General features: G+C 40.5%; 1 protein-coding gene across 5 annotated transcripts; it reads left to right on the top strand.

The window, feature by feature from the left end:
* Positions 1-19931: 19931 nt before the first annotated feature.
* On the top strand, positions 19932-25946 carry LOC147882056 (U-box domain-containing protein 45-like). 5 transcript variants are annotated; one of them, XM_087401608.1, is made up of 7 exons: positions 19932-20218; positions 20537-20647; positions 21057-21125; positions 21322-21504; positions 22294-22401; positions 23575-24830; positions 24962-25946. In XM_087401608.1, the coding sequence occupies exons 2-7, from the start codon at positions 20606-20608 to the stop codon at positions 25752-25754; spliced, it is 2451 nt and encodes an 816-aa protein (XP_087257734.1). In that variant the 5' UTR covers positions 19932-20218; positions 20537-20605; the 3' UTR covers positions 25755-25946. The 5 variants fall into 5 exon arrangements, with proteins under 5 accessions (XP_087257734.1, XP_087257733.1, XP_087257735.1 ...); XM_087401607.1 differs by having other exon boundaries at positions 20537-20643; XM_087401609.1 differs by lacking the exon at positions 20537-20647.
* Positions 25947-26341: the final 395 nt, after the last annotated feature.

The raw sequence follows: 26341 nt of genomic DNA on the forward strand, positions 1-26341 counted from the left end.
CAATTGGGAAGAGGAGATTGGAGCATTGAAAGCCCTGGTACGTCAAGAAACTCAAGACAGTAATGTTTGTTGTTCCAAAACATACATAGACTTGACCTAGCTCGGCAAGCTATGAATGACTTGAGATCTAGTCGTGTTGGAGCTTTGCTCCATGGGGATCGATGCCCATGCCTCCCCAATGAATGCATAGTCTGTAGGATCCTCATCATGTGTTACAAGGGAGGGCAAGTTTTGTAGCTTGAGGACTCTATGGGAGCCAGTGGTTTATCCAAAGGGAGACTGTGAGTGGTATAGTATTGAATGCATTCGCAGAACATGCAAGCATTGCAGTTTGAAGTTGAAGAAGAAGAAATTCAATGTCTATCCAAATGAAATGAGGGAAGACAACCACGTTGCTCTAAAATGGAGGAGATTTAAAAATGTCAATGTTGAAGGATCCGATAAAGCACCCAGCCAAGGGAGCTTGTAGGTCATGTGGTTCAATCGATGTGGACTCATTACCACCAGAGGTAGAAAACACTGAACTTCATGCCCTCTACCATTTACTCCAAGCTTCCAAAACTAAAATACTTGACATTAAACTTCCAGAAGCCTACACTGGTCAACGAAATCGCCGAAAGTTGACCAATGGCTCGCAAAACTGTGCATGTCCTTTGATACTGTTGACCTCACTAAAGGCAAAAAGATTGCCTTGGCAACCTCCCTCCTTAAGGATACATCTTTTCTATGGTGGCAAAGATGCTTAAAGGATGGCAAAAGTGTGTTAACGTTTTGAATGTGACTTCACAATTTCATGGCCAGCTGCTGCCAACATAAGCAGTTCAGGATGTGTCATGCCAATTTTCCCAGTGACACTATTCTATCTATCATAGATTTTGCAAAAAATTAATCTTTTCAAGAACAAGATGAGATACAAAGTGCTCACTGGTACAACAAGCAGATAACAATTCTTATGCATATCACGTACAGTCATTTGCTTGATTTTTCCATGCTTGATGTCAATCTACTTGTTGACTCACAGGAGTCCAAGTCAGTGCAACGCAATTACCATTTCTACATTTTAGATGATAGGGAACATGACACCCTATTTGTGCAGCATTCTTTTCTACTGCATAGGGAATGGCTGAAAAAGGAAAATTTCCATGAAGAAAATATGAAACAACATTAGGTTTGGTCAGATGGTACTGCCTCTCAATTTAAATCAGCACGTGGATTCTTCTTCGTCTTAAGGTTCAAATCCTTGACCGATCTAGACATGATGTGTAATTTCTTTGCATCTAGCCATGGCAAGGGTGAACATGATGGATGTGGTGCCATTATTAAGCAAGCTCTGTTTAAACACCAATTAGCATGCCCTTAAGAAAAACTCAATGATGCCCATGATGCTATAACATGGCTTACAGCCAACCGCTCCACAGGCACGCATTCAACATATAATAAACAAAGCCTTAAGAATACTCTAGTACGCAGAGTGTTCCATGAAGTGAAAGTGGATGAAGTGCAAAGGAGAAGCCTGCACAATTGTGAGAAAATTAAAGGAGTTTGTGGTCTAGCATATGGGGCTTTTCAAACAACTAGCTGATTAAAATGAGAAAACCTTCTTATTTTTGTAGTGTGTGCATCATAGGGCATCATGACGATTGTGAGAACATTGCAACTGCGAAGACACGGGATTGAGTTCAAGTTTTTCCTCTACATTCAGATGGACTGACAAACAATGGAGAGACAAATGACTCGCCACAGTTTTGGGAGAGTTTTGATGACCTCATTGGCTGTCTCGAAGAGGGGGATAACTTTGTAATTGTTGTAGATTCTGGGAAGTCCACCTCTCATCTTTTGGCTGAGGTGGGTAGTCTTATCTATCAACGTGTTGGAACTCTAGCAAAGATATGCAAAGATAATGTGCGATCAGTGACTTCCATACATGGAAGTTATAAAAAGAATCACAAATGGTGTGATGTCACAACAATCTATGTGAAATCCTAAACGAATGAATTGTAAATGAAGCCATAATCCTAAATGAATAAATTGTATGAATTCATATTGTGTGACATTGAGAAATATTAAATCCCATAGCTAATCCACAAATCCCATATGAACAGCAAACCACCACGCTGGTGGTAGTTAATATCCTAGGTACAACCAACCACCATGCTGACGACCACTTATCCTATATTAGAGAGGTGGCTAGTCCCTAAAAAAGACCTGAGTAATATATATCCAATATTTTTTCTTATACATTTTGAATTGGTTCACTCAAAATGAAAAAGTGGTTTTGAGGTTGAAGTCGAACAAAAAAAAGAGTTGTCCTCATGTGAACTTTCGTAAGATTGAATGGAGAGTAAAATCAGTGCATTTCAATAATATTAAAAATGAAAGGGTAAGGCATAACTTCCATGCCTATGCATTGGTTTGAATTTCTTTCTTATCCATTAGTTGTTACTAAAGACATGGAGCAATGAATATGGTGGTGAACTATGAATGTATGTGTCTTGTAGAATTCTACATCTCCCCACTCAATTCCTGGTAGATATTTGCTGAGTTTTTCGAAGGTCTCACTCCCACTATCTTCTGCTACATTCCATTTCTCTGGGAGTCCTCCAATCCTTATTTTCTTTGAGTTAAGCTGCCTTTCATCTTGCTCCTTTACTTCCTTCTAGACCTATGTACCTAAAGAGCTCTTTATCTCTCCTTTGAAATTCTCTTGAATCTCTCCCTTAAGCTTCTTGTGCAACTCTTCCATCTGAGTAGAGACTAGCTCCTCATCTAAAACTACATTTAAAGGGATAGGATTATTGAGTTCGAGCTCAATATTTTTCACTCTCTCTTCTAGCTTCTGGAAGCTGTCTTTTAGCCCACTATTCTCCTTCTTCAAAAGGAGAACCTATTGCCGAAGAAGGAGGATGACTTCAATCTTCCTAGTATTGGGCAAAGATGATGCTATTGTTGCAGCATAGGAAGGTTGTTTTTCTACTTTTTTATCACTCATTGAAAAAAATGATAGAGTGCCAGGCCCTCCTATTTGCGATGCTGATAACATGCAAATGAAACATAATCTGACTTTGATCGAGAAGGGAAAAATGTAGCTTAGCTTTTAAGGAACAAAACTACTTTTTACTTCAAAGTAATCCGAGCAAACCTCGAAAAGTTATGCTTGATTCTTTGTCTGTGAAAAAACCAGTCTGGAGCAATAGCGTAGCAGAACTTCGCCTGAAGGTGAGGAAATGGCTAGGGGGGAGCTCCTAAAGTTCTTCCTGAGTAAGATCAGCTTGATGGTGACTCCAAGCTAGAATCTAACCCCCTAGTCTAAACCATGGAGTTTAGCCCAGCTAGAAGTGGGAGCATTGAGGAAGAAGAGAAGCGAGAAGAGAAGGGAGAAAATGATCTTTCCCCCAAAGAGTTATTGAAGTAGAAATCATCACCATTCTCCATTTTCCAAGATAAGTGGAATATTGTTTCCTTGCAAATAGACTACATTTTCTTAGTACTACCTTAGTTGTCCTCATTCACTACTCCAAGACACCCCAAGATGTGTTCAACATGTCTAAATCCAATTTGAAGACACTCTTGCCCTTCTTTCATTGTGGCATAGATTGCATTTGGAACTTAATAGCTGTTATTAGATGAGAGTACACAAAAGTTTGAGGACTCTTATGTAGCAAAACATAATTGTGGCCTCTCTTGGATGTATTTTTGTACCAAAATGCGCCAACTACTACATCCCACTTCTCATAGGTTGTTCCCCAATCATCCTTAAATGCTTCCTCAACCTCGTGTTTAGGATTCGTGCATTGCAACACAAAGTATGGATCATCTTCCCTAGAGGCAACGACAATTGCAAAGTTATCCCCCTCTTCCAGTAAGGTCATTGAAACTCTCCTCAAACTATGGCGAGTCATTGTTTGTCTCTCCATTGTTTGTCACCCCATCTGAGCGTAGAGGGGAAAATTGAACTTGCTCCTATGTCTTCACACTTGCAGTGTTCTCACAATTGTCATAATACCCTATGATGCAGGCACTACCAAAACAAAACAAAAATCTTGTTTTGATCGTGGTTGTTTAAAAATCCCCATATGTTGTGCAAACCACGAACTCCTTTAATTTTCTCTCAATTGTGCCAGCTTCTTCTTTGCACTTCATCCATTTTCACTTCATGGAATACTCTGCATACTACACTATTCTTAAGGCTTTGTTTACTCTATGTTGAATGCACACCTGTGGAGAGGTTGGTTGTAAGCCACGTTACAGCATCATGGGAAATCATTGAGCTTTTCTTGAGGGCATGTTAATTGGTGTTTAAACAAATATTGCTTAATAACAGTAGCATGTCCATCATGTTCACCCTTGCCATGGTTAGACCCAAAGAAATTCCACATCATGTCTAGACTGTCTAACCACACCCAATGATGTTTTATATTTTTTGCATGAGGATTTTCTTTTTTCAATTATTCCCAGTGTAGTAGAAAAGCATGTTTTCTAATATCATCTGAAATGTAGAAATGGTATGTGCAAGCTTATCCTACCAGTTGGCTGTGAAATTGTGAAGCACATATTTTGGGATGGATTGAACCACGTGACCTATAAGCTCCCTCGGATAAGTGCTCTTATATGATAGTAATCATGTCTTTTTATCGGGTCCTTCAACATTGACATTTCAAATCTCCTCCATTTTAGAGCAATATGGTTGTCTTCCCTCATTTCAATTGGATAGACGTGAAATGTCTTCTTCTTCAGCTTCAGACTGCAATGCTTGCATGTGCCATAAATGCATTCAATGCGGTACCACTGGCTCCTCCAAAGACCTTAGGCTACAAAACTTGGTCTCCCTTGCAACACATGATGAGAATCCACATGGCCTATAGACTGTGCATTCATCAGGGAGACATGGACATACATCCCCATGGAGCAATGCTCCAACATGACCAGATCTCAAGTCATTCATAGCTTGCTGGGCTAGGTCAACGTCTCTGTGTGTTTTGTAACAACAAACATTCCTATCCTTGAGTTTCTTGAAGAACCAGGGCTTGCAATGCTGAAAGCTCCTCTGCCCAATTGAAATGTCGGGATTCTAATCCATAAACTTTGAAATACAACTCCATCTGTTGACCCAACATGCGGGAACAACAGTATAGTGAGCCCCCTTTTAAATGGAATAACAGTACAATGAGAGTACAGTGAGCCCCATTTTTGCACTATTATGAGGAAAAGGAAAAAAATACAAAACACAATATGCATGAAAACGTGATCTAATTAAACTAATCAACTTATGGGAAAACAAAACAATTTCAACCCATGGGACAACCCACAGCCTAGTTTAATACATTCACATATAATGAATCTAATAATTGAACTAATCAAGCTACCATCAAAATAAAAAAATTTCAACCACCGTCTTGGTTTAGGATAGTCACAATTTGCACTACTGGCCTGGTTTAGGACAGTCGCAATTTCAACCAACGGGTTGGTTTAGAACACGGTCACAATCTCAATTATCGTGTTGGTTTAAGAAACGTTTAGGACAGTCACAATTTCAACTATGGGCTGATTTAGGATAGTCACCGGGCTAGTTTAGGACATGGTCACAATTTGAACCATTGGGCTAGTTTAGCCTGACGGCAACTTCACCTATTAGACAATAACAAGTATATTGCTTTTCATTTTTGTATTTCACAATTAGAAACAACAGTATATTGCTATTCATTTTTGAATTTCACAATTTCAATCGCAATTTCAATCAATAACTGCTCTTTGTCTTGAACCACCACTGGGCTAGTTTAGGACAATCACATTAAGTCCAAGCCATCCCGGTCTAGAAATTAAGTGGTATATGACCTGAATAGTAGGAAATTAATTTTAACTAATTTAAGTACTAAGAAAAACAGTAATTTCAACCACCGGGCTGGTCAATAACTACTATCTATTCAACCACGTTGGTTCAGGACAATCACATAACTAGTGATTGAACTGAACCAACCACCACACCTTGCATCATGTATGCTTTTTATAGATGTCATTAAAAACAATCAGAGCTCATTTTGGGGCCTCTTAGCCCAAAAGGAAAATATCCCTCCACCAATAAAAGGAGGGCCAATGTAACATTGAAAATTTTAGAAAAAGAGGAAAAAAGAAATACCGTCGAGTTTGCATTCAATGAGGATACTTGAGCTTCTCAAGTATTTTAGACATACGATGCAGAATTTGGTTATTTTGACATCACCGACGCGTCCAAAGCAGGCAAAACCCCCCATAAAACTTTTGAAACACCGAAAAACAAGCACCTAGAGAAAAAGCCAAAAAGACCCTGCCAACTTGCCAAATCGCATTCATGTGTGCAATTGGATTTTCGGATCTTTTTTTCCTTTTTCGAGCCTCCGGGTGCCCATTTTTCGCATTTCAAAAGTCCTATCAAGAATTTTGCCTGCTCCAAATGCACCAATAATGTCAAAATTACCAAGAGAAAAGAAAAATGAAGAAATCATGCCAAAATGAGCTCCCTTTTTTCCTAATGCCTTTTTGTTTGGAGAAACTCTCGTATTTTCATGCCAAAACATCCTCCCTCTAGTAATGACTTCTGCACTTAGGCTGTCTCTCCTTTTCTTGCATTTTGTTGAAGCCCACAAACTTCTTGGATCGGGATGATCATGCATTGCTTCCGATCTATGTTCGACCCCGTTGGAGCCACGTTGGTCCTCCTGATTGACAACATCTTTGATATTGTGCACCCAAGCCATTTCTCCTTTGTTTCAGGGGACACAAGCATAGCTAATGTCACCCTCTTTGTAGCTAGTTGATCTAAGTTGTGCACCTGTTTCACTTTCTATAGGCCATTTCTCAGGTTAGAGAGCACTGCCTCTTGGGTGTGCATCTCCCGAGGTGTTGGTAGGGTTGCTACTCTATGAAATTTAGGGTGTCGGCTAAAGTGTGTGAAGACTTAAGACTGGTATTTAGCTGAACAGCTTGATGTTGCTGCCTCAAATGCTCCCCCCAATTTTGACACCACAGCTCCTATTCTTTGCTCCGATGGCAATGATCGTATGCATACATCTGCAACTACTTCCTGCTGCTACTCTGCAAGGAGTGTTCTTTCTTCTGGTTGTTTCTCCCTTTGAAAATGTTGCAAAAGTGTCTCCCATTGCCGTTTTGATACCGTGCCATTGCTTTCCTTGCCACAATCTATTCCTTGTGCTTTAACCAAGATTTTGAGCTTTCCTGTCTCGAAGCCTTTGTCTGTTCTCTTACAAGCCATGGCAAGCTACATGTTTCCATTGACACCATTGCCACGATCAATGTGAGGAAAGCAAAGAATAGAAGACAACTTACCCAAAAGAAGACAGTGCCAAACCAAAGTCTATGCAAGGTTACGTCGAGGTGCGTGCGGGTTGCAAGGCAGGGGCAGGCTGCAAGTACTTAATATTCCAAGATTCGATGGGCAAGAGGTGTGAAATTTCAAAATTCGCGGGAGTAGCAACATTTTCAACTACTGGGTTTCCCCCCTCCAATGATGCATGTGAGCTCCATGGGGGTATCTTCAATGCTATATTCTTCAAGTTCTGCATTTCTCATTGTCTTTGTTTGTTCTTGCTATGTTCCTTTTTAGTACTATATCGACATGTTTGATTCAAGCAACCCATTTCGATTCTGTACCGCTTAATGCACGATCCGCTTACTTTGTTTCTCAACTCACAGCCATGGTTTAAAGAAATGTTGTATTGATAGGACCAGTTAATGTAGCATACAAATCCCCATTAACACTTTGGCAACCATGATCATTAACTCTTCTTGTTATCCTTTTGCGCCTGTGTTGTTACGCTTTCCTGCGGTACATGTCTATGCAAGAAGCTTGATATAAAAATTGTGAACTGCATTACTCTTAGTATTTCATCAAGTCAGTGGAATTCGAGGATGCCAATAGTAATGCTCTCATTGTTGATGAGCATTCTGATGATTCTAGCTCTCTTCCCCTACATTTTCCTGCTACCATGTCAGGTTGTATGCCCATTCTGCTCCACCGATCATCTTTCTCTGTGAATGTCAAGTACCATACGTTCTTTGACTTCACTGAAGAGGATGTCATTGCACATGTAATGTTCTTTGCAAGTGCGTGGCAAGCCATTGGCCCAGTGGTGCATCAAATGAAAGCAGTCAAAATGGCAATGTTCCTAGCTTTGCTTTGTAGAAGAGCTATGATTTGGGTTGCACGGTATGCCATTACCCCATTCCTAGACTTTGATACCCTTTGTGTAGCCTTTTTACTTTGCTACCATGCAGAACCGATAGCTGTTCATGTCCTCGTTGTGAAGCTTGGATGCAGGACCAAAGAGTGTTGAGATATGGTGCCATGAGCACATAGATTAAAGGGCAAAGGTATGTGATAAGGAATGTATTAAAGTAGCCACCCTAAGATGTGGACTACATGATGTGGAGATGTGGATTGAGGATATCCACAAGGAGAGATGTGGATGAGAGGATCCCACAAGGTTTGACTATTCTAAGGGCTCTCTCTATATAAGAAGCCTATCATGTATTGTTGATTATATAGATTGCAATAGATTGAGTGTTTGCTACCCTATGTCTCTCTCATGGTGCTTTGATCCTCCTTGATCCTTCACTTTGTCATGGTATCAGAGATTAGGTCTAGCTCTCCTAGATTAGTTGTAGGCACACCTTAGGTGCTCATGTTTTTCTCTTAGATGTAGATTTTAGACTGAGAAAGAGTGATCTTCACTTGAGCTCTTCATTCCGTTCATGTTGTCTTATGAGAGCATTCTTAGAGAGAGAGAGAGGTAGACTATCTTCAAAGTCCTATCCTTATTACAAGCCCATGGACCTCTACAGCATGCCCACCTATTCTTAGAGAGAGAGAGAGGTAGACTATCTTATCCTTATTACAAGCCCACGGACCTCTATAGCATGCCCACCTTCAACTAGCCTCTACAGCCTTCTAAAGCCTAAGCTTAAAAATCCAAGAGGGATAGAATCTTGTTTCCGGCATCGATGTAGTTAGGTCGTCTCTCCATCTAAATGTTGTGAAGCAAAGGTTGAAGCTAGCGATGGCAATGATAGAATGGAAGCTTGTGTGGAATTGCAGGTGATGAAGGTGGTGATGGCGGATACCTACAGCCGTCTCCAATGAAGCATCTACAACGTGACTCAGCATCGACTCCTATGAGCAACCAACAACTACGAGCTAGCCTCTATAGTGACACGGCATAACTACCTACAGCCTCCACTCACACACAAAGCAATGCCTTTTAACTTGCTGCTCTAGAAGATTCCCGTGACCTTTATCGTCTTCCTTATAAAGTGCCATAGTGTATGAATCACCGCCCGTCCTACCTAAAGCTGGGGATCAGCATGGCTAAGGCCTTCTTCAGTACAAGATGAAGAATCAACTCTTGCTTCTCAAAGACACCTTTTCCATTCACGTAGTCGCTGCCAAAACTCGTGCACATGAGAAACTCCATCAAAGGCTCTACAGTGTAGCCAATGACACTTCAGTGCCTCCAAAGCAAGGCAAACGGCATCTCAGAAAATAAGACCTCAACGAATCGTGAGCAACAGAGATTGGTCAAGCTAGCTGTGTGTTGGAAACCATAGCTAGAGGCTACGGTTTTGGATTCTATCTATTCCACTGCATCTGAAAGGGTCTAAAATCCTTTATTGCAGTCTCCAATCTCTAGTTCGTGATAGTTGTTGACTTCTCAGGATTCTTTGTGCCTCTGTTTTTCTTCTCCAAAACCTTCATAGCCCAAGGTTGGTTCACACCTTGCCACGTGGTAGATAAGGTGGTATCCTTTAACTTTGGTTAAGTTAACTGTTGGGTCAGTTGAGCCATGATACAGTTTGAGTAACCTTGGGTTAACTAAGCTGGGCTAATAGGCCACCATAGTGCCACCTAAGCACAACAACCTTGCTAAGCACAATATGAAATTCTGCATGTGAATCCCTGTGCCACATTAGCAAAGGCCTTCTCTTCTCTACAAAATCTTCGACTAGGCGTAACTCTCAATCCAGAAAGAATTTGCACACGCTCCAAAAAGGAAAAATAACCAATTTTTTGAGCTCTATGCGCCTGTTAACTTAGATTTTTTGTATGCTATTAGACACTGCCAGATTTGAAAGTATCATCAACTGGTAAGACCTTTGCAATGGCAATCCACACCCCAACTGTTGAGAAGTTCACCGGGGAAGGATTTCACACATGGTCTACACAAATGAGATATCTCCTGATGCATCAAAAGCTTTGGAAGACTGTAAAAGAAGACATACCCACTGCACAAAATGATGCTTGGAAGGAAAAAGATGAAGCAGCAGTATCACTCATTGGATTGCACTTGGGTCCAAACATAATTCATCATATAGACTCTAAGGATCATGCCAAGGATGCATGGGATGAGTTGAACACAGTGTTTGGTGCAAAAGCCAAAAACCAAGAAATCCATCTTAAGATTGAATTCTATGGTATGCACATGGGCTTCAATGAATCCATGGCACAATTTGTCAACAAAATCAAAAGCATTATGACTCAGCTAGAGGGCATAAATGCAAAAGTAGGAGAGAAAGATGCACTTGAAATTCTCCTTAAAAGCATGCATGTAGAGTATAGTGCATTGATAGCCACTTTGAAGAATTTGCCAGATCCAAAGTTTGAAGAATGTGTATCCTCTCTTCTCGAAAAAGAAAGAGAGTTGAAGGCACCGACATTGACATCGACATCAACACACAACAACTATAATGAAGAACAAGCACTATTCAGTAAAACATCAACAAAGTGCTACCATTGCGGAAGCATGGATCACTATCAAAGTGACTGCAGATTGAAGAACAAACCAAAGTGTCACCATTGCAAGAAGCTGGGACACAAGAAAGAAGATTGTAGATTGAAGAACCAACAAGTCAACTACGTGGAGTCATCATCAAGCCATGAGCAGAATGATAGAAACAACATGTATTGAAAAGCAAAAAACCTTGCCAACCTTGCCTGTATTTTGTAAATCAAGCCTGACCACCTAAGAGTAGCTATGAAAGCACCCAGGGGAGGTATTGACATGTAAACCACACTTGACCACCTTAAGTAGCAATGTATGCACTAAGGGGAGGTGATGGATTGTAGACTCACATCTAACCACCTTGCAGTAGCCAAAGGATTATGGCACCAAGGGGAGGTGTTGGGATATGGTGCCATGAGCACATAGATTAAAGGGCAAAGGCATGTGATAAGGAATGTATTAAAGTAGCCACCCTAAGATGTGGACTACATGATGTGGAGATGTGGATTGAGGATATCCACAAGGAGAGATGTGGATGAGAGGATCCCATAAGATTTGACTATTCTAAAGGCTCTCTCTATATAAGAAGCCTATCATGTATTGTTGATTATATAGATTGCAATAGATTGAGTGTTTGCTACCCTATGTCTCTCTCATGGTGCTTTGATCCTCCTTGATCCTTCACTTTGTCAAAGAGATCTCACATTAAACACTTATTAAACAACTACGTCACCGAGTTTTGCACCCTCACCAGTCACCTACCATAAGCATAACGCCTATTCATACTTCGTGCATGGGCTGAACCGTAACTAAAAGTACTGGATGCATCTTCAAACATGGTAGCATTGAACTTCGACCAATTTGTCGATGGTGCAGCACATGCTAAACATATGCTGATCCACATGAAGCCTGAACTATCAACCCAAAGAGCTGACCAATAGCACCAATATAGACTCTAATGATAGTAGCAGTAAAGAAAGAGCCCGAGAACATCATGAGCATAGAAGATCGCTCAAGAAAATCGAGACATCATCTATAGAATGTGGTCTCACTAACCCCCACTTACTTGAAGATGGCATTGAAGCCTCGTCATCTGCGTCATGGTGTCTAGTGTTTCAAATGCCATAACAACAACCATGGAGCAGATGAATGTGGCCTCAACCAGTTATCGTGTTCCATATACCAAAGGGAAACTCACACCATTGATGCCTATAGGTACAATGCACATTGCACACCATCCCTTCCCCAAGAGATTCTTGTCCAAACCATGGACATAGCCCCGATTCAACCATCAACAATGGCTATAGAGCCCGCTGCTAATGCCAGACCCTATCACCCTCGCCAAAGACCACGCCTCGTGGTCCTCTAGGCCAGATCATTTGTTATTGTTGTGATGTGCTTGGTCATAGGAAGAGTGAGTGCAAGCTATTCAAGAAACAACATGCAGAAATAGCCACATTATGTGTGCACATTCCCATGGCTATGCTTGTGACACCCCAGATTCACAATGTAAAAATCATGAAGCTCGATTATCCAGTGGCTCCAACTATTGACACTGGCGACACCGCCAATGTGGTGACAAGAGCGATGGAAAATCTGTCGGCTCCCACATGCAAATGGCTAGGCAGAACCCTGATCAAGATAACCATGAAGAAATATGAGAATCGCACAAATTGGGACCAAAAGCTGTATTCGGTCCTATGGGCTTTCTGGACAACTTATAAGGTAGCAACTAGCCTCACCCCTTTCAAATGGTCTATGGAATTGAAAAAGTGGTGCCCATGGAGCACTTGGTTCCAAGCCTCCGAATTGCAGTAATAGAATGACTAAGCCGAGATGAGTCATTCACACACTACATTTGAAGAACCAAATCTTCAAAGAGAAAGACGTTGTGGTGTTGTTTCAATCTAAACAGAGCCCCCACCCCAGAAAGCTAAAGTCCCAATGGGCCGGATCATACTGGCTCATGCACCGCTACTATGATGGCACATTTTTACTCAGTAGGCTTAAGGGCGTAATTTCAAAATTCCAATTTATGGCTACCTCTTTAGGCCTTATTTTGGCTCCATGCTGCCATATCCCTTCCCCGAGAAATTAGAAGATGACCCGATCATAATGGCCGCATGTGTGGATTTAATTTGGCTGGATGTTGAGTCACCAAGTGATAGGACACGCTCCATCCACCTTAACTGCATTTTATGGGGTGCCACATCCCAAAGAAAACCATCATCACCCGACATCCACACAAATGACTCCTTGCCCTTACATGTCCATTTGTCCTCGACATTGCTCATTCTCTTGGTCATTCACAACCCTGGTCATCACACTTGTGCTCATCACACTTTCTTGCACTTTGCCTCCGATACCTTCCAATTCCCACCATGGTTACCTACTCTTGACTATCAACCTTCAACACTGCTACACTTGTGGTTACTCAAGGCAACACATCTCAAAGGTGCAGTGAATCTACCATGGAGCACGATCCCTATTCCCCCCAAGGCTGACAACATCACGATGCAACTCTTATAGGGGAGGATAGTGCGCATAAACTTAGGAGAGTATGTTCTCAACTCCAACTTGGTAGCTTCATCCCTTCATCTCCCTCTCGAGGGCAAAGTCCGCAACTCCAATGCCAAGCCCAAACATATGGAGGTGCTATTCGGCAAGAAGACCACCCAGGAGTACCTGTTCAACAACCATGCCGACCCTCCTCTCATCTCCTACTAAATTTTTTTTCTTGAGTTAATTTGGTTGCAAGCAATGAATTTCAGCAGCTACAACAAGGTGGTTAATGCAGGCGAAAGACAAAACGCCCATGGCATGGGCGCATCTATTCACGGAGCGCTTCCTACACAAGGTGAGACACCTCATCAAGCACAACAACATGTGTAATCCATCTTGTTCCCATTATCAGTGCCACCAATAGTCGAAGAATTGGAGGCCAATCCCATGGAAAAAGTGGACATGATACACACACTGACATTATTATAATTCTCTAACTTGACCTACATAGGAAGAGACTTAAACAACACACCTACCATGAAGGTTTCTCCTATAGTATATGGCCCATGATGCAAGTTCATGACTATGCCTATCTTGGACCTACGTTTTGCACCTCCATTCCACCTATAATGAGAGGTTTTGCATCCCTCTTGTCCTCCTTCATTACTCAATGATCTAGTTCCCATGGTTTGAATATGATATTCAATCCACGATTAAGGGACATTAGGTCACTATACGGGATTGGTTGTGTGGCTTGCAATGGAGCCCCTGCTATGGCTTAGAGCTAAGATTATGCAATAAATGGTTGATTGAATCAACACAGTGTTATGAGTCTTACTAAGTGATTAGCTAAGAATGCATACGGTTAAACAATTAATATCAATTGTAGTTGAGTCATTATAATAAACCTTGGTTCGGTCTACCCTTTATGATCAAAGTAGCCACTCTTCTCTAATAATCATACTAGAGCAATGAATCCATTTACTTGTATTGGATACCCTTCAAAGGGATTCATGCCATGATTTCAAGAGAATCTTCAATATCATTGAACTAGGGAGGCCACCTAATGCTAATATGAGTGCTTCATATGAATCAAAGGGCACATTTCGAGGAAGGTTGTTGGTAGAGTGGACATTTCATGCTATGTAATGAAGAAATATTGCATGTCATAAATCCTACCAAAACTATGAACCTTGTTCTTATTATATAATGGATGGTTTCCTTGTGTATGTTGTACCATATAACTAGCTCAATGTCCTACCACAGGTTTGTCAAGCAAAGATAAAAAAACTCTTGCCACCTTATAAATTATTCGTTATGCAATAATTCATGCTTGATACTTGTTGACTCGAATTCCATATTTACTACAGAACATGAGGGAATCTTTGAGAAGTATTTGTGCAAAATATCATAAAAATATGATTATGCTCGAACAAAGAGGAACATTAGTACATGCACGTGGGACATTAAAATGTTGTGTTTTATTGCTAAGGGAGCATTAAGTGTACTACATCTATAAATCATGAGTCCAAATAATTCATGAGTACTATTAAGCATCAAAGCAAGCTATTGCAAGCACCCAAAAAGACATGCTTTCATGAGCACAACTTGCTAGCATATTAAGGCAACCCATTCTATCAAAGCCTCACATGGAAGTGCAGCCTGAATCGCGACAACGGTCTCTATATATTTAAATGTCGCCTTTTTATTAATGCTGAGCCTGGCTTACATTGCAAGAAGCAAGAAGTAAGTTAAAAGTACGAACGAGGTGCTAAGCTGGAGGGAAAGGTAAGAAAACCAGACACACGAGTCACGATTTTGCTAGCTTAGCTCGCTTTGATAGCTAACACTATTTGAAGCACATGGGACATCCGGCAAGAAGATTAAATTGCACATGACACACTCCTCTGGGTAGGGCAAGAGGTACAGATGTACCTTCTGAATAACAACAATAATAAGGGAAGATAAGTTAGATAACTCGAAAGGAAATACAAAAGAGGCAAGGGGAAGGAAGGTACTACGAAAAGGGCCGAGTTTTAAATAGTGATGATATTTTGGAAAAGGCACATGTTTTTTGGGTACCGGCGCTTCAGGTTCCAGGCACGTGAGGTGCTGCGTAGTGAGCGACAGTGCGGCACAGCTGCCGGTAACGTACCCACTCACATCTAAAGGCTGTCACTTTGGTCGGTGACCGGACCAGCCGGTACCACCTCCCCCACTCGCAAAAAGCGCAGATTTGTTTTCTTCCGGTTTCTTTTTAGGCTGTTAAAATTAAAATAAAATTATCTCTTGGCCACTTTTACAACCCTTGTACATTACTTCCCTACACCTTTGCTTTCACATTGGGTTGAGTGCTCCAATAATACACTTTTGTTTTCGGCTTTCTTTCTGTCATTGCTCTATTCTTTTTTCGCACCAAAGAGACGTCAATGGGTTTGTAAATCTAATAAAATGAATATTCCCTTCCTCGAGTACAAGGCCATGCATCCAAACTTGGAAGCAATGAGTGCACTAACTTAGTCTGCCCTTCACGACGAGTGTGCTTGCAAAAACATTTCTAGGAAGAATCTTCCACATTTTAAAAACTTGGCACCTTTTTATGGAATTGTGCATAAAGGTGAAACATCTCAATTAACACAATAAAGGGAAGCTGCTTTTGGTAGGTTGAAGATCATACTTAACAACTACACAAGACTCACTACCAATATAGGAAAACACTAAATCATTCACCTACCATATTGAACAAGTGGCGGCCGAATAAAATACTGGAAAGCAATAGTTTACTTTGGGAGTTCACCATGTGTAGGAACGTTCATGCTTAGAGCTCAAGGGACAATGTAGCCTCCTTTTTCTTTTCTTTTGGTAAAACTTTACAACTAAGTTTTCACTTTTTTATTTTTTAAAAAACCTTGAAGTCTTTTAAACATGAACTCCATGCATATTATCGAGGCACATATTATACATCTCTCTCTCTCTCTCTCTCTTTGCCTTGCCTTATACATACATTTTTGTTGATGGAAGGTCACAATGTGGTAGTAGGTTAGCTTATGGTATTGAGATTAGGAAAGAGCTTAGTGGCCTTTGCTTTATAAGCACACTCAGAAGATTCAAAGCATTCAAAACTCAAGGAGACATAATAAGAAGCTTAAAAATAGCAAATAATGATAATCATTATCTTCTTATCTTTGATCTCACATTTCATATGTATTATCATGAGAATTTGATATAACTTTACTATTATCTATCTTTCTCCATTAAAAGGAGATGGGGATTGCACAACATAAAGGTGCTATAAAAGTTTGTAAAATGCATTTAATAAATTTCATGTCTATAAGGTCTCAAGCCTATGTTTCCATAAACGAAATTGTAATACAAGTTTAGGAGGGGAGCCTCTTGGACAACATGAGAGTTTTCTTAAGATTGTGTACAATTCAAACGATACCTTTTTTGTCCTACATAGATTGTGGTTCGAGTATTACATCTTTTATATTTTACTATTCTTAATACAGCTCTAATTTGCAAAATAGAAGTATTAAGGTCTTTAAAGTATTATTTTTTCACATGTGGGTATGGATGGCCTATCTTTAAAATTGTATATTAAATGCTCAATGTGTTCGATGGAGGAGTAACAGAAGGAAAATGCTGAAAAGAAACAAGGAATATTGTCTAACGAATGAATCAATCTCCTAGGCAAATAGAGATAAGGTGTCTTAGGTATGGATCTTTATGAACTTCAAGGATATACTATTAGGACTAATGTAATGATTCTTCTAGCATCCACACTATCTTTATGTAGCTTGTAGGAATCACATAGTAATTTCTACAACTATGGCTATCGAAAATACGTAAGTTTTATTATTGGAGAGTGATGTGAATGCTTCAAATCCCATTCCAATTAAAGGGAATATCATTCATAAGTACAACAATATATAGGTTGAAAACACTATAGAAATTAATAATATCTTTGTACATAAGGTCTCAAGCTTATGTGTATTCCCCAACATATGTTACAATTTACGTATATGGTTGGATTATGACTATTGATAGCTGATCTCCATCAACTCTTGCATGAAAAGAGAGCCTTTTTAGAACTAGTGAGATTTATGAAACTCAATAAATCCTTAATGACACAATTCCAAAAGGCATATTCACATTGTATGAATTTTGTTTTCTTAAAGACAATTTATTTTCTTTTACAAATGCAATATTACATTATTCTTCTTATTCATGCTTTGAATACTATATCGATTTGATTGCTTTTGAAAAGAATTAGTAATGCTTTTATATCTTACATAAGATTTGATGTTACCATCATGCTTATTATCCCCCAAGGAAAAAGACCCATCCTACATTTGCTTCCAAATTTGATACAAGGAAAGCTATCTTTGAGCACATTGACAAGAAAGAGAGCCCAGATGCTATCGTATTTCTAGCTCACTACCTATTGTACTCAAAGCAACTACCAACAATTGGCCTCTCTTTCTTAAATCACATGGTTTAAGGTCCCATGCCTACTATATGAATCAAGTAGTAAGAATTGTTGTGATACTGGTGTATGCCATGTTGGTTTGAATTGCTCCCTCGATTTGATTGGACTACAATTCAAAATCAAAAGTTTCTTAAAAAGGACTTTTCCCTTCTCATGAAGATGTCACACAATACACACATATACATTATTGCACATAAATGGTAAGTACTATTATGAGGCAATGCTTGCTCATTTTCAAGCTATGAAAACATTGCCATAGTAAAATTCATTCATGTGACAAAAAAACCTTTATTTCTTTGCAAAAACGAAAGAAGCACATACCTTTACACGTTGAAACACCTTTAAGCCCCTTGGCATTTGAAAATAGATTTCCAAGGCCTACCATAAGATTTCCTATAGTAATGGATGTGATTTTAGTCATATGACTAAGGGGCACAAAATTCAACATTATATCATGAAAGGCTTGTAAGAATTTGTGCATTTTAAGGACATTAAATGATATTTGTATTGATTGTTCCCCTTCAAGAAACATGAACTAACGAGATATTGATATCAACTTATTGCTTGAGTGCCTTTCATAGTTGGTCCATACAAGCCCATGCACTCACAGCATTATACATGTATGAAATATTGAGCATATTCTTGAATTTTGAAGTTTAAGATTGCCCAAGTCTATATTCAAAGGTTTATTAAAAGGAAAGCTTGATGACTTTATTTATGATGATAAGCCAAAGGATAGACAAGGAACATATGGTTTCCCTAGTCTATGAAAGGCCTTTTATAAAATAAGGCACATAAGATTTACTTGAAAATTCACAAGTTGAGGTGGTGGAAAGGTGCTTTTAAAAAGATAGTTGTTTGGCTTTATAGTCAAGCATCGAGAACTCAAGCGAAATTGGAAAAGCAAAATGTGTTTTATGATGCGTGGTTTTGATTGAATTAAAGGTAGGTGAGAGAACATTGTCTCTATTACTCTACAAGCCAAAAAAATAGAAAATGCTACTGTACATGTAGTGTGTGTGTGTGTGTGTATGCACACACACACTTTCACTAAAAAAAAGTGTGCGTGTGTGTGCACGTGTGCATGCATGCATCGGTATGTGCGTGCATGTGCACATGTGTATACGTGCACACACACAAACACTCTTTTTTTTTTGTGTGGAATCACACACTTTTTTTTTTTGGTGGAATCACACACACACACACACATGCATGTATGTATATGTATATGTATATACATCATTCACACGCGCATGTGTGTGTGTGTGTGTGTGTGTGCATGTGCATGTGTGTGTGTGTGTGTGCAATACTATTCAAGTTCTACACCATAAAGCATGGTTGTGTTGGACTCACTCTTGAGTAAGGATGCAAAGAGATAAATGTAGAAGACATGAGAAAGCAAGCGCAACAACTGTGTCAGGGGGTGTGGTGAGAGGTTGGGGAATTGGCAAAAGTGGTGGTGGGGTAAGGGTATGCATTGTGAGGAGGATACATTAAGTGAAAAAGAGCCTTTAGTCTACAATATTCCCAAAGAAAGGAAAACACCATCATGCTTGGATAGTGTGTTGAAGGTAGTTCTAAAGGGGATATCTTGTAACATTTTTGCTAGCCCACCTGTGGAGTCTTTTGTTAGAATTGCAAAGATGTGTTGCAAGAACCTTCATGACGTTCATGTGACTCCTTTTCTACAAGGTGAGATATTGTAGGAATAGATTGTGGAAAGGCAAGGCTTAATTGGTGCAATTCTTGCAAGGTGAGTTGTTGCAAGGAGGATCGTTGGTGGATGTATAGGCAAGGGAGCACTTGCTTGGACAACTTGCAACAATAGGTCGTGATAATGAGGTTTTGACCATTCGATTGTCAAGTACTTATTGTGTTTCACGGCTTTGGAGACCTAAACGAGTGTGATGCAAACAAATCATGCATCAACCATGGATGTCTTGGAAATTAAGGAGGAATTGTGGATCGCGTCGTTGGGAGTGTCTGAGGCTAGCAGGAGCTATGCCTGGAGGAGCCATGCCAGGCAGTGCTAGCCACGGTGCAAGGGGAGAGGAGTTGGTGAGGTTAAGGTGAAGAAGGGAAAAAGGGGGGGAAACGTAAGGCAGTAGATGGGTGAAAAAGAAAAAGCAAAAAAGAAATTTTCTTTTTATTATCATCATCGTCTTCATCTTCTTCTTCAAGGAAAGCTCTGTGTTTGCATCATAGCTCTGTTTTCCGCCATAGCCAACCTTCAATCCTTCCCTTCACAAACTCTTCCCGCCATAGCTTTCATCCTCATCTTCTTCCATTCTCATCAGTTTCCTCCCTCGCTTCCCATTTTCCCCTCGTACAAAACCAGAGCCTCCAGCTCAGTTGAGCGCAACGGCAGCTCACAGGCTCCTGGAGAGGAAATTCAACTGTATGGCTTCCCTTTCTCCGCATTTCCTGCCATGAAGCCTCCCATTTCTCCCTTCCCTTGGTACCGCTTCCTTCCTAGACCTCTTTTTGGCCTTTTCTTTGCACCATTGCTTCCCTTAACGTTCCTTCAATTGCTATCTTCTGCAACCCAAAATTGTGGGACTGCTTTCACCTTTGGATAGATGCATCAATTTGCTCAAATTGTTGAGCTTGTATGATAGATCTTCCTTCGCAACATGATGGACGTGTGCATGCTTAATACTATAGTCGCTACATTGCAAGGTCTGAATTGTAATAGCATGCTCAAGGAAGTTTTCAAGTTGCCTTTCGAGTAGCTTAGCGTGAAGGGAATTAGCAACATTCTATGCTGGTTTGGCAGCTCCGTGTTCCCACGATCGCCTATTCGATCGACTGCAAAGTTTTGTCGTTCCGAGAACGATGAACGTCTATGCCCTATACTCATGTGAAGAGATGGAAAGTCAACGCGTTCGTAATTTTCCTTTTTCTTTCAAAACTCATCTTTGTATGAAATCTTTAACTTCATTTTTGCAAATGTGTCTCGGTACGACTGGATGCATCGTGTTGGCTTGACGTGGAATGAAGGTTCCAAACTTGCAAGCCTGCTCTCGCTGGTTTTTATGCTTTAAAAACGTCGCAAGCTTGTGCGGAGATTGCGCATCAGAGCTATCTGAAATGCTTTGCTTTGTCCTCTTGTTGCGTGGGGGGTGCAGTGAGGGGTTGTGAAGAGGGGGGGTATAGGGAAGCAAAGAGAGGGGGGGGGGGGGATATGGTGTGAAAATTTTAGATTTGATGAAAGCGTGTTTGAGATTCTCTTCTAGTAGTTCAAAGGTCAAGGTGGTAACTCAGCTGACCAAAAGCGTGCGTGTTGCATATTACAGGTTATATTATTAAACGACGAAATGGAGATTTCTGGGGAGCAAGGATTTGTAATCTTGAATGATCCAATGGTGTGACCTCAGCACTTTCAATATTCTTACCTGCTCCTTTCAGTTGTCTTTGCATGATTCATCTCTACAGCGCATGCGTTGCAAGTTTTTGATCATTGCTGGATTAAAACTAGCAGGTTTCCTGATGTTCAGGTTAACAATAATAGATTTCCTAGGTCTCATGTGATGCTTCTATGATTACTATTGTACTCTTCAGATGTACGGCGAAATGTGCCACAAACTTGCTGTGTTAGTGCAAAAGATCATTGAGATTTTTCCTTCATTGGAAGCTGTACAACCCAGAAAAGCAGGCATGCAGGCTCTCTGTGATCTGCATTGGGCGTTGGATAAAGCAAAGTCATTCCTACAGCAGATTGTACATTCCAGCAAGCTATACTTGGTGATGCACTGGTCACTTCCTTTCCTGTGCATGTGTTATTTTGAACTCTCTTTAATATGCACATCATGCAGAAAACCTGGCACCTTGTACATCAATCCAATTCTTACACCCAGTGTCTAATTGAGTTTATAGGAAGTTTTTTCAAAGCGTTATAGTGGCTATGTTCCACGTGTTATAGTGGCTTTGTTCCACGCTACAACCAAGATTATTTGCCAGCCATTCGATACCGCATTCCATGTTTTAAGCTGTAGATATTTATAATTTCAACGGGTGGCAATTTAGGGGAGGATTTTCTTTTTGGATTTTTGTTTGTAAGGATTGTAATTTCACGGCCTGACAAGGTGCTTTAAGGAAAAGATCTAGAGAGGTAGTGAAAATGAATGTGCTTGGTCTATTTTCTGATTTTCAGTTGCACTGTTAATTTTTTAGGTCATGATATAGATGCCATAATGGATAATCCATGCTTTTCATTGCTTGGGTATCAAAGGGTGTAGCTATGCCTGCAATGAAAGGTTTTATTTGAGGATTTTCAATTGCTTAGATTAGTGGCGTAGGATCTAATGAGACGTGCTAGTTTATGTTGTGTGTGGCACAGTTCATGGTTTCTTAGCTTGTATCATGAGTAAATACTGCATTTTTTTGTTTTTATAAAGATGATATATTCGCACTTTTTTACTAACCCATGGAGTTCAGGATTGCTCATCTGAATTGTCATTTCTTTGGCCTTACATGTGTAATTGTGCAACATTTTATTGATGTGCTTCTTATATCAGTAACTTATCTGCCCAGGCCATTACAAGTGACTCAGTGTGTGCAAAATTTGAGAAGGTCAAGGAATGTCTGGACCAAAGTTTGAGACTGTTGGAATTAAATGTTCCTGAGGGCCTTGCTCAACAGGTATGGACTTCATCACGTAAGCAGACATTATTTAGCACTGCAATATTTTAGAAGCTGATCGGTTTGTTCCCCAAATGTTATACGGATATCATTCCTCTTTATTAAGTCAAGCTATTCATTGACTTAATTGAGGTTGCACCATCCAGTGAAACACCATCATGCATTGAAAAGCTGTTTTTTCCTGCATTTATAGATCAACTGTTTCTGTTACTGAGGTGGGAAATACGCTTTCCCAATTCCATTTTGCTTGCAAGAGGGAATCTGTTCCCATGTCCTCCTGACATGTCACAATCTCTAGCCTTTTTGGCACTCTCCGCTATCATTTCTCATGTTGGTAAAAATCTCCTTCTACCATGTCATTCTAAGCAATGTTTCTTAGGGTCATCCAGGTTTTTACAGGTTAGCTTTATTTTGAATCCAATAATCTGATAATGCAATGCACTACATAAGAAAACTCAACAACCTCGTTTCTCAATGAGCCCGTTTGTGACTGAATGGACGGCTTACTGATCAGGCATGTGAAGCAATTGTGTTGTTTTCTCTAAACTGGTGAGCTTTAGTGAGATATGCCTTCCGTTCAATAATACTGAATGGACGGCTTTCTGTTCAGGCATGTGAAATTGTGTTGTTTCCTCTAAACTGTTGAGCTTGAGTAAGACATACCTACAGTTCAATCTATTCTGAAACGTTGATATTATTTGTCAACAGAGCTTTCTCCATTGGCAACTTATTTGTAAGAGATTGTGGAATCTTTCGAAACTCAGATGGCAGCTTATGCTTGGGTACTGATGAGAACATAAGTGCAGCTTTGCTTACTAAGTTATTTTTATTTTTATGTAGTTTTGTTTTATGTCTCTTAGATTCTCTCTCCTTTGATATTTGCTTGTTTTGCAATAGATATTAATTTGTAAGATTGGTTATATTCTAGCCTTGTGAAGGTATATGTAAATGTAAGTAAGTGCTAAAGCTGAAAGCTGCATTCTGACATTATTCTGGCTTTACACAAACCACAGTTTATCCAGTACAGTATTGAGTTAAACAATTTAAAAGTGGATCCGTATAGAACTTTATGCCTTATGATTTTTACTTGGATACATTGTCTTGTAAGTGTACAACTCAATGCTGGATGTAATCATGTCTGTCATTGCATGACGTGAGTCTGCTGTCTTACAGGTAGCCTTGTTGGTGGCTGAATTGCAAGAGCTAACCTTCCACCCTAATGCATTAGGTCAGGAAGTTGGCCGTGAAATTATTTCACTGCTGCAGAAGGAGAAAGAGGTCCCTGGTTTTAACGCTTTAACAGAACTGGATGTGTTTGACCAAGCTGCTTTGAAGCTGGGTATTACATCAGGCAAGGCCGCCTTGACAGAACGAAAAGCTTTGAGGCGGCTTCTTGATAAGGCTCGCAACGAGGAAGACAAGAAAAAGGAGCTGATATTACTGTACTTGTTGTATCTTTTACGAAAGTTTTGCAAAGTCCAAAAGTTTGCAATCATGGAAGATGGATCCACTCCAGAGATGACGACTTCATGCCCCCCATCTCCATCCGAGAGGGGTTCTGAAGCTAGCACTAGTGGAAGAGGGAGTGATTTCAGCTCGGAACTCTGCTGCTTTGAAGTCTACCAAAAGCAAACCGGGAACGGTTGCAAGGAGGCCCTAAGCTGTCTGGGCCATGTGTTGATACCAGAGGAATTCAGATGTCCCATCTCTTTACAGCTCATGTCAGATCCAGTTATCATATCCTCAGGTCAGACATATGAACGAGTCTGTATAGAGAAGTGGTTTGAGAAGGGCCATGATACCTGCCCAAAGACTCAACAAAAGCTGACACATCTTGTTGTTACTCCTAATTATTGTGTAAAAGGCCTGATTATGAGCTGGTGTGAGAAGCACTTGATCCCAATCCCGAGTCCTCCTTCACCACCCCCATCTCCTGGAGCAGATTGGAGATGGGAAGCTCTCTCCAAACCTGTTTTAGCAAAGGCTGCTAATGCTCAGTGTGAAATAGTTACTTCACCTGAAATGGTAGCACTATCTCTCATTGATGCAGGGTCTGTGGGTACAGTAGATGTGAATGAAGAGTGTCACTCCGTGCATGCATTCTTGAGTACTGATGAAAGCTTAGCTGCTGGACATAGCTCCTCCAGCATGAGTGAGGCAAACCCAGGAGAAAGTGTGGTTGATGATGCAAAGTCCATACAGATCTTGGTTGGAAACTTATACTCTTCCTCTTTAGATTTGCAGTGCAGAGCCGCAGAACAGATTCGTCTTCTGACAAAAGACGATGCAGATGCTAGATTACATATAGGGGAGTCAGGATCGATCCCTGCTTTGGTAGGGTTTCTAAGTGCAGCAATTAAAGCTGGAGATGAAAATGCACAGAAAATTGCTTGCCTCGCTTTATTAAATATTGCTGTCAATAATAACAGGTATCTATACATCCTTCTAGTAACTCCTCTCTTTATTGCAAGTGGGCTATGGTAATTTTTGCGACTTCCTGTGTGTACTGAAGCTGACTTTCCATTAACTTGGATCTGCTGTTTATAATATGCTTGGACAGAAACAAAGCTGAAATTGTAACTGCTGGAGCTATTCCACTGCTGTTGGAGCTACTTGGTTCGGAGATCTCATTGGCAACTAGAGAAGCTGCTGTTGTTGTCTTGTTGACTGCATCGTGTCTTGATGAGAATAAGCCAGGCATTGGATCTTCAGGAGCTGTGCCATTCTTGGTGGATCATCTTGGTAATGGGTCAGCTCAAGGTGTGAAAGATGCTCTGACAACCTTGTTCAATCTAAGTATATATTCAGGGAATCACCTCCATCTGGTCAAAGCTGGTGCTATAGCTAAGCTTATCCTTTTACTTAGCTCAGGTGATATTGAATTAAGAGAGAAATGCACTGCCATTCTTTATAACTTGACTTCCATGGAGGAGGCCAGGTTATCCATAGCGGAGGCAGAGAGCTGCATTTCTTCCTTGGCTGAGATTTTGGATGTTGGCACACAAAGGGAAAAGGAGCATGTTGCAGCAATTTTACTGGCTCTCTGTATTAATAGTTCTCAGCACAGTCAGCTCGTCCTTAAAGAGGGTGTCATTCCTTCCCTTGTAATGCTTTCTGTGAATGGAAGTGTGAGAGGGAAAGACAAAGCTCAAAAATTGTTACAACTCTTCCGGGAGCAGAGACAAAAGGATTGTGCAGACTCTGCTGTACAAGGTTCATGTCCTTCAGAGCCTTCAAATGGTAGGGAGACACAAGACGGGGCAGAGAAAAACACTTTTCGGAAGAAATCTCGATCTGGGACATCATTTGGCTTCTTTCGAAGGTCCAAATCTTTCTCCTTTTATCATTGCTGATTGTGATATAGTAAGTCAAGGAAGAGAGATCTTAGGGGAGTTATTCCCCTCTTGTAAATCTATGCTTTTTTCTCAACTAGTGCAACCCTTCAGCAGTGGGGCTCGTTGATTGGGTGGATCTGTACATTAAAGTAATGAGTTTTGAGTTTACTGTTCCACTGCTTCTTGTCTTCGCTGCTTTCAAGGAGCACACCATGCATCAATCAAATTTGAATGTAATGTACAGGGAAAATCTACGCGTCCTTAGACCACAGACTTGGGCTTGAGTACTGCCTCATTTAAAGTGGCTTTGTGATTGCCGTGTGCATGGCTGCATGTGCGCATGTGTGTGCATGGATGCATGCATGCAGGTGAAGACTTGTTCTCAGGTGGTGTTTACAGCATGTGATAATATAAGATCCATGGATAAATGTCAGTTTATGCCATTGGATTGTTTAGATCGGAAGTTAGAACACAAAAATCGACAGTTTTTGGTTTAGAATTATGGTCTGATTCTCAGAGCCCCTGGAACTGGTGTCCTGCCTGTTTCTCATTTTCTTGACTGCTTTGGCTAGCTCCGCTCTATGCCATCTCAGCCCATGCATGTC

Source organism: Dipteris shenzhenensis, chromosome 30, assembly GCF_047967505.1.
Source record: "Dipteris shenzhenensis isolate YYH24624 ecotype China chromosome 30, Dip_SZ_1.0, whole genome shotgun sequence".
Lineage (NCBI taxonomy): Eukaryota > Viridiplantae > Streptophyta > Polypodiopsida > Gleicheniales > Dipteridaceae > Dipteris > Dipteris shenzhenensis.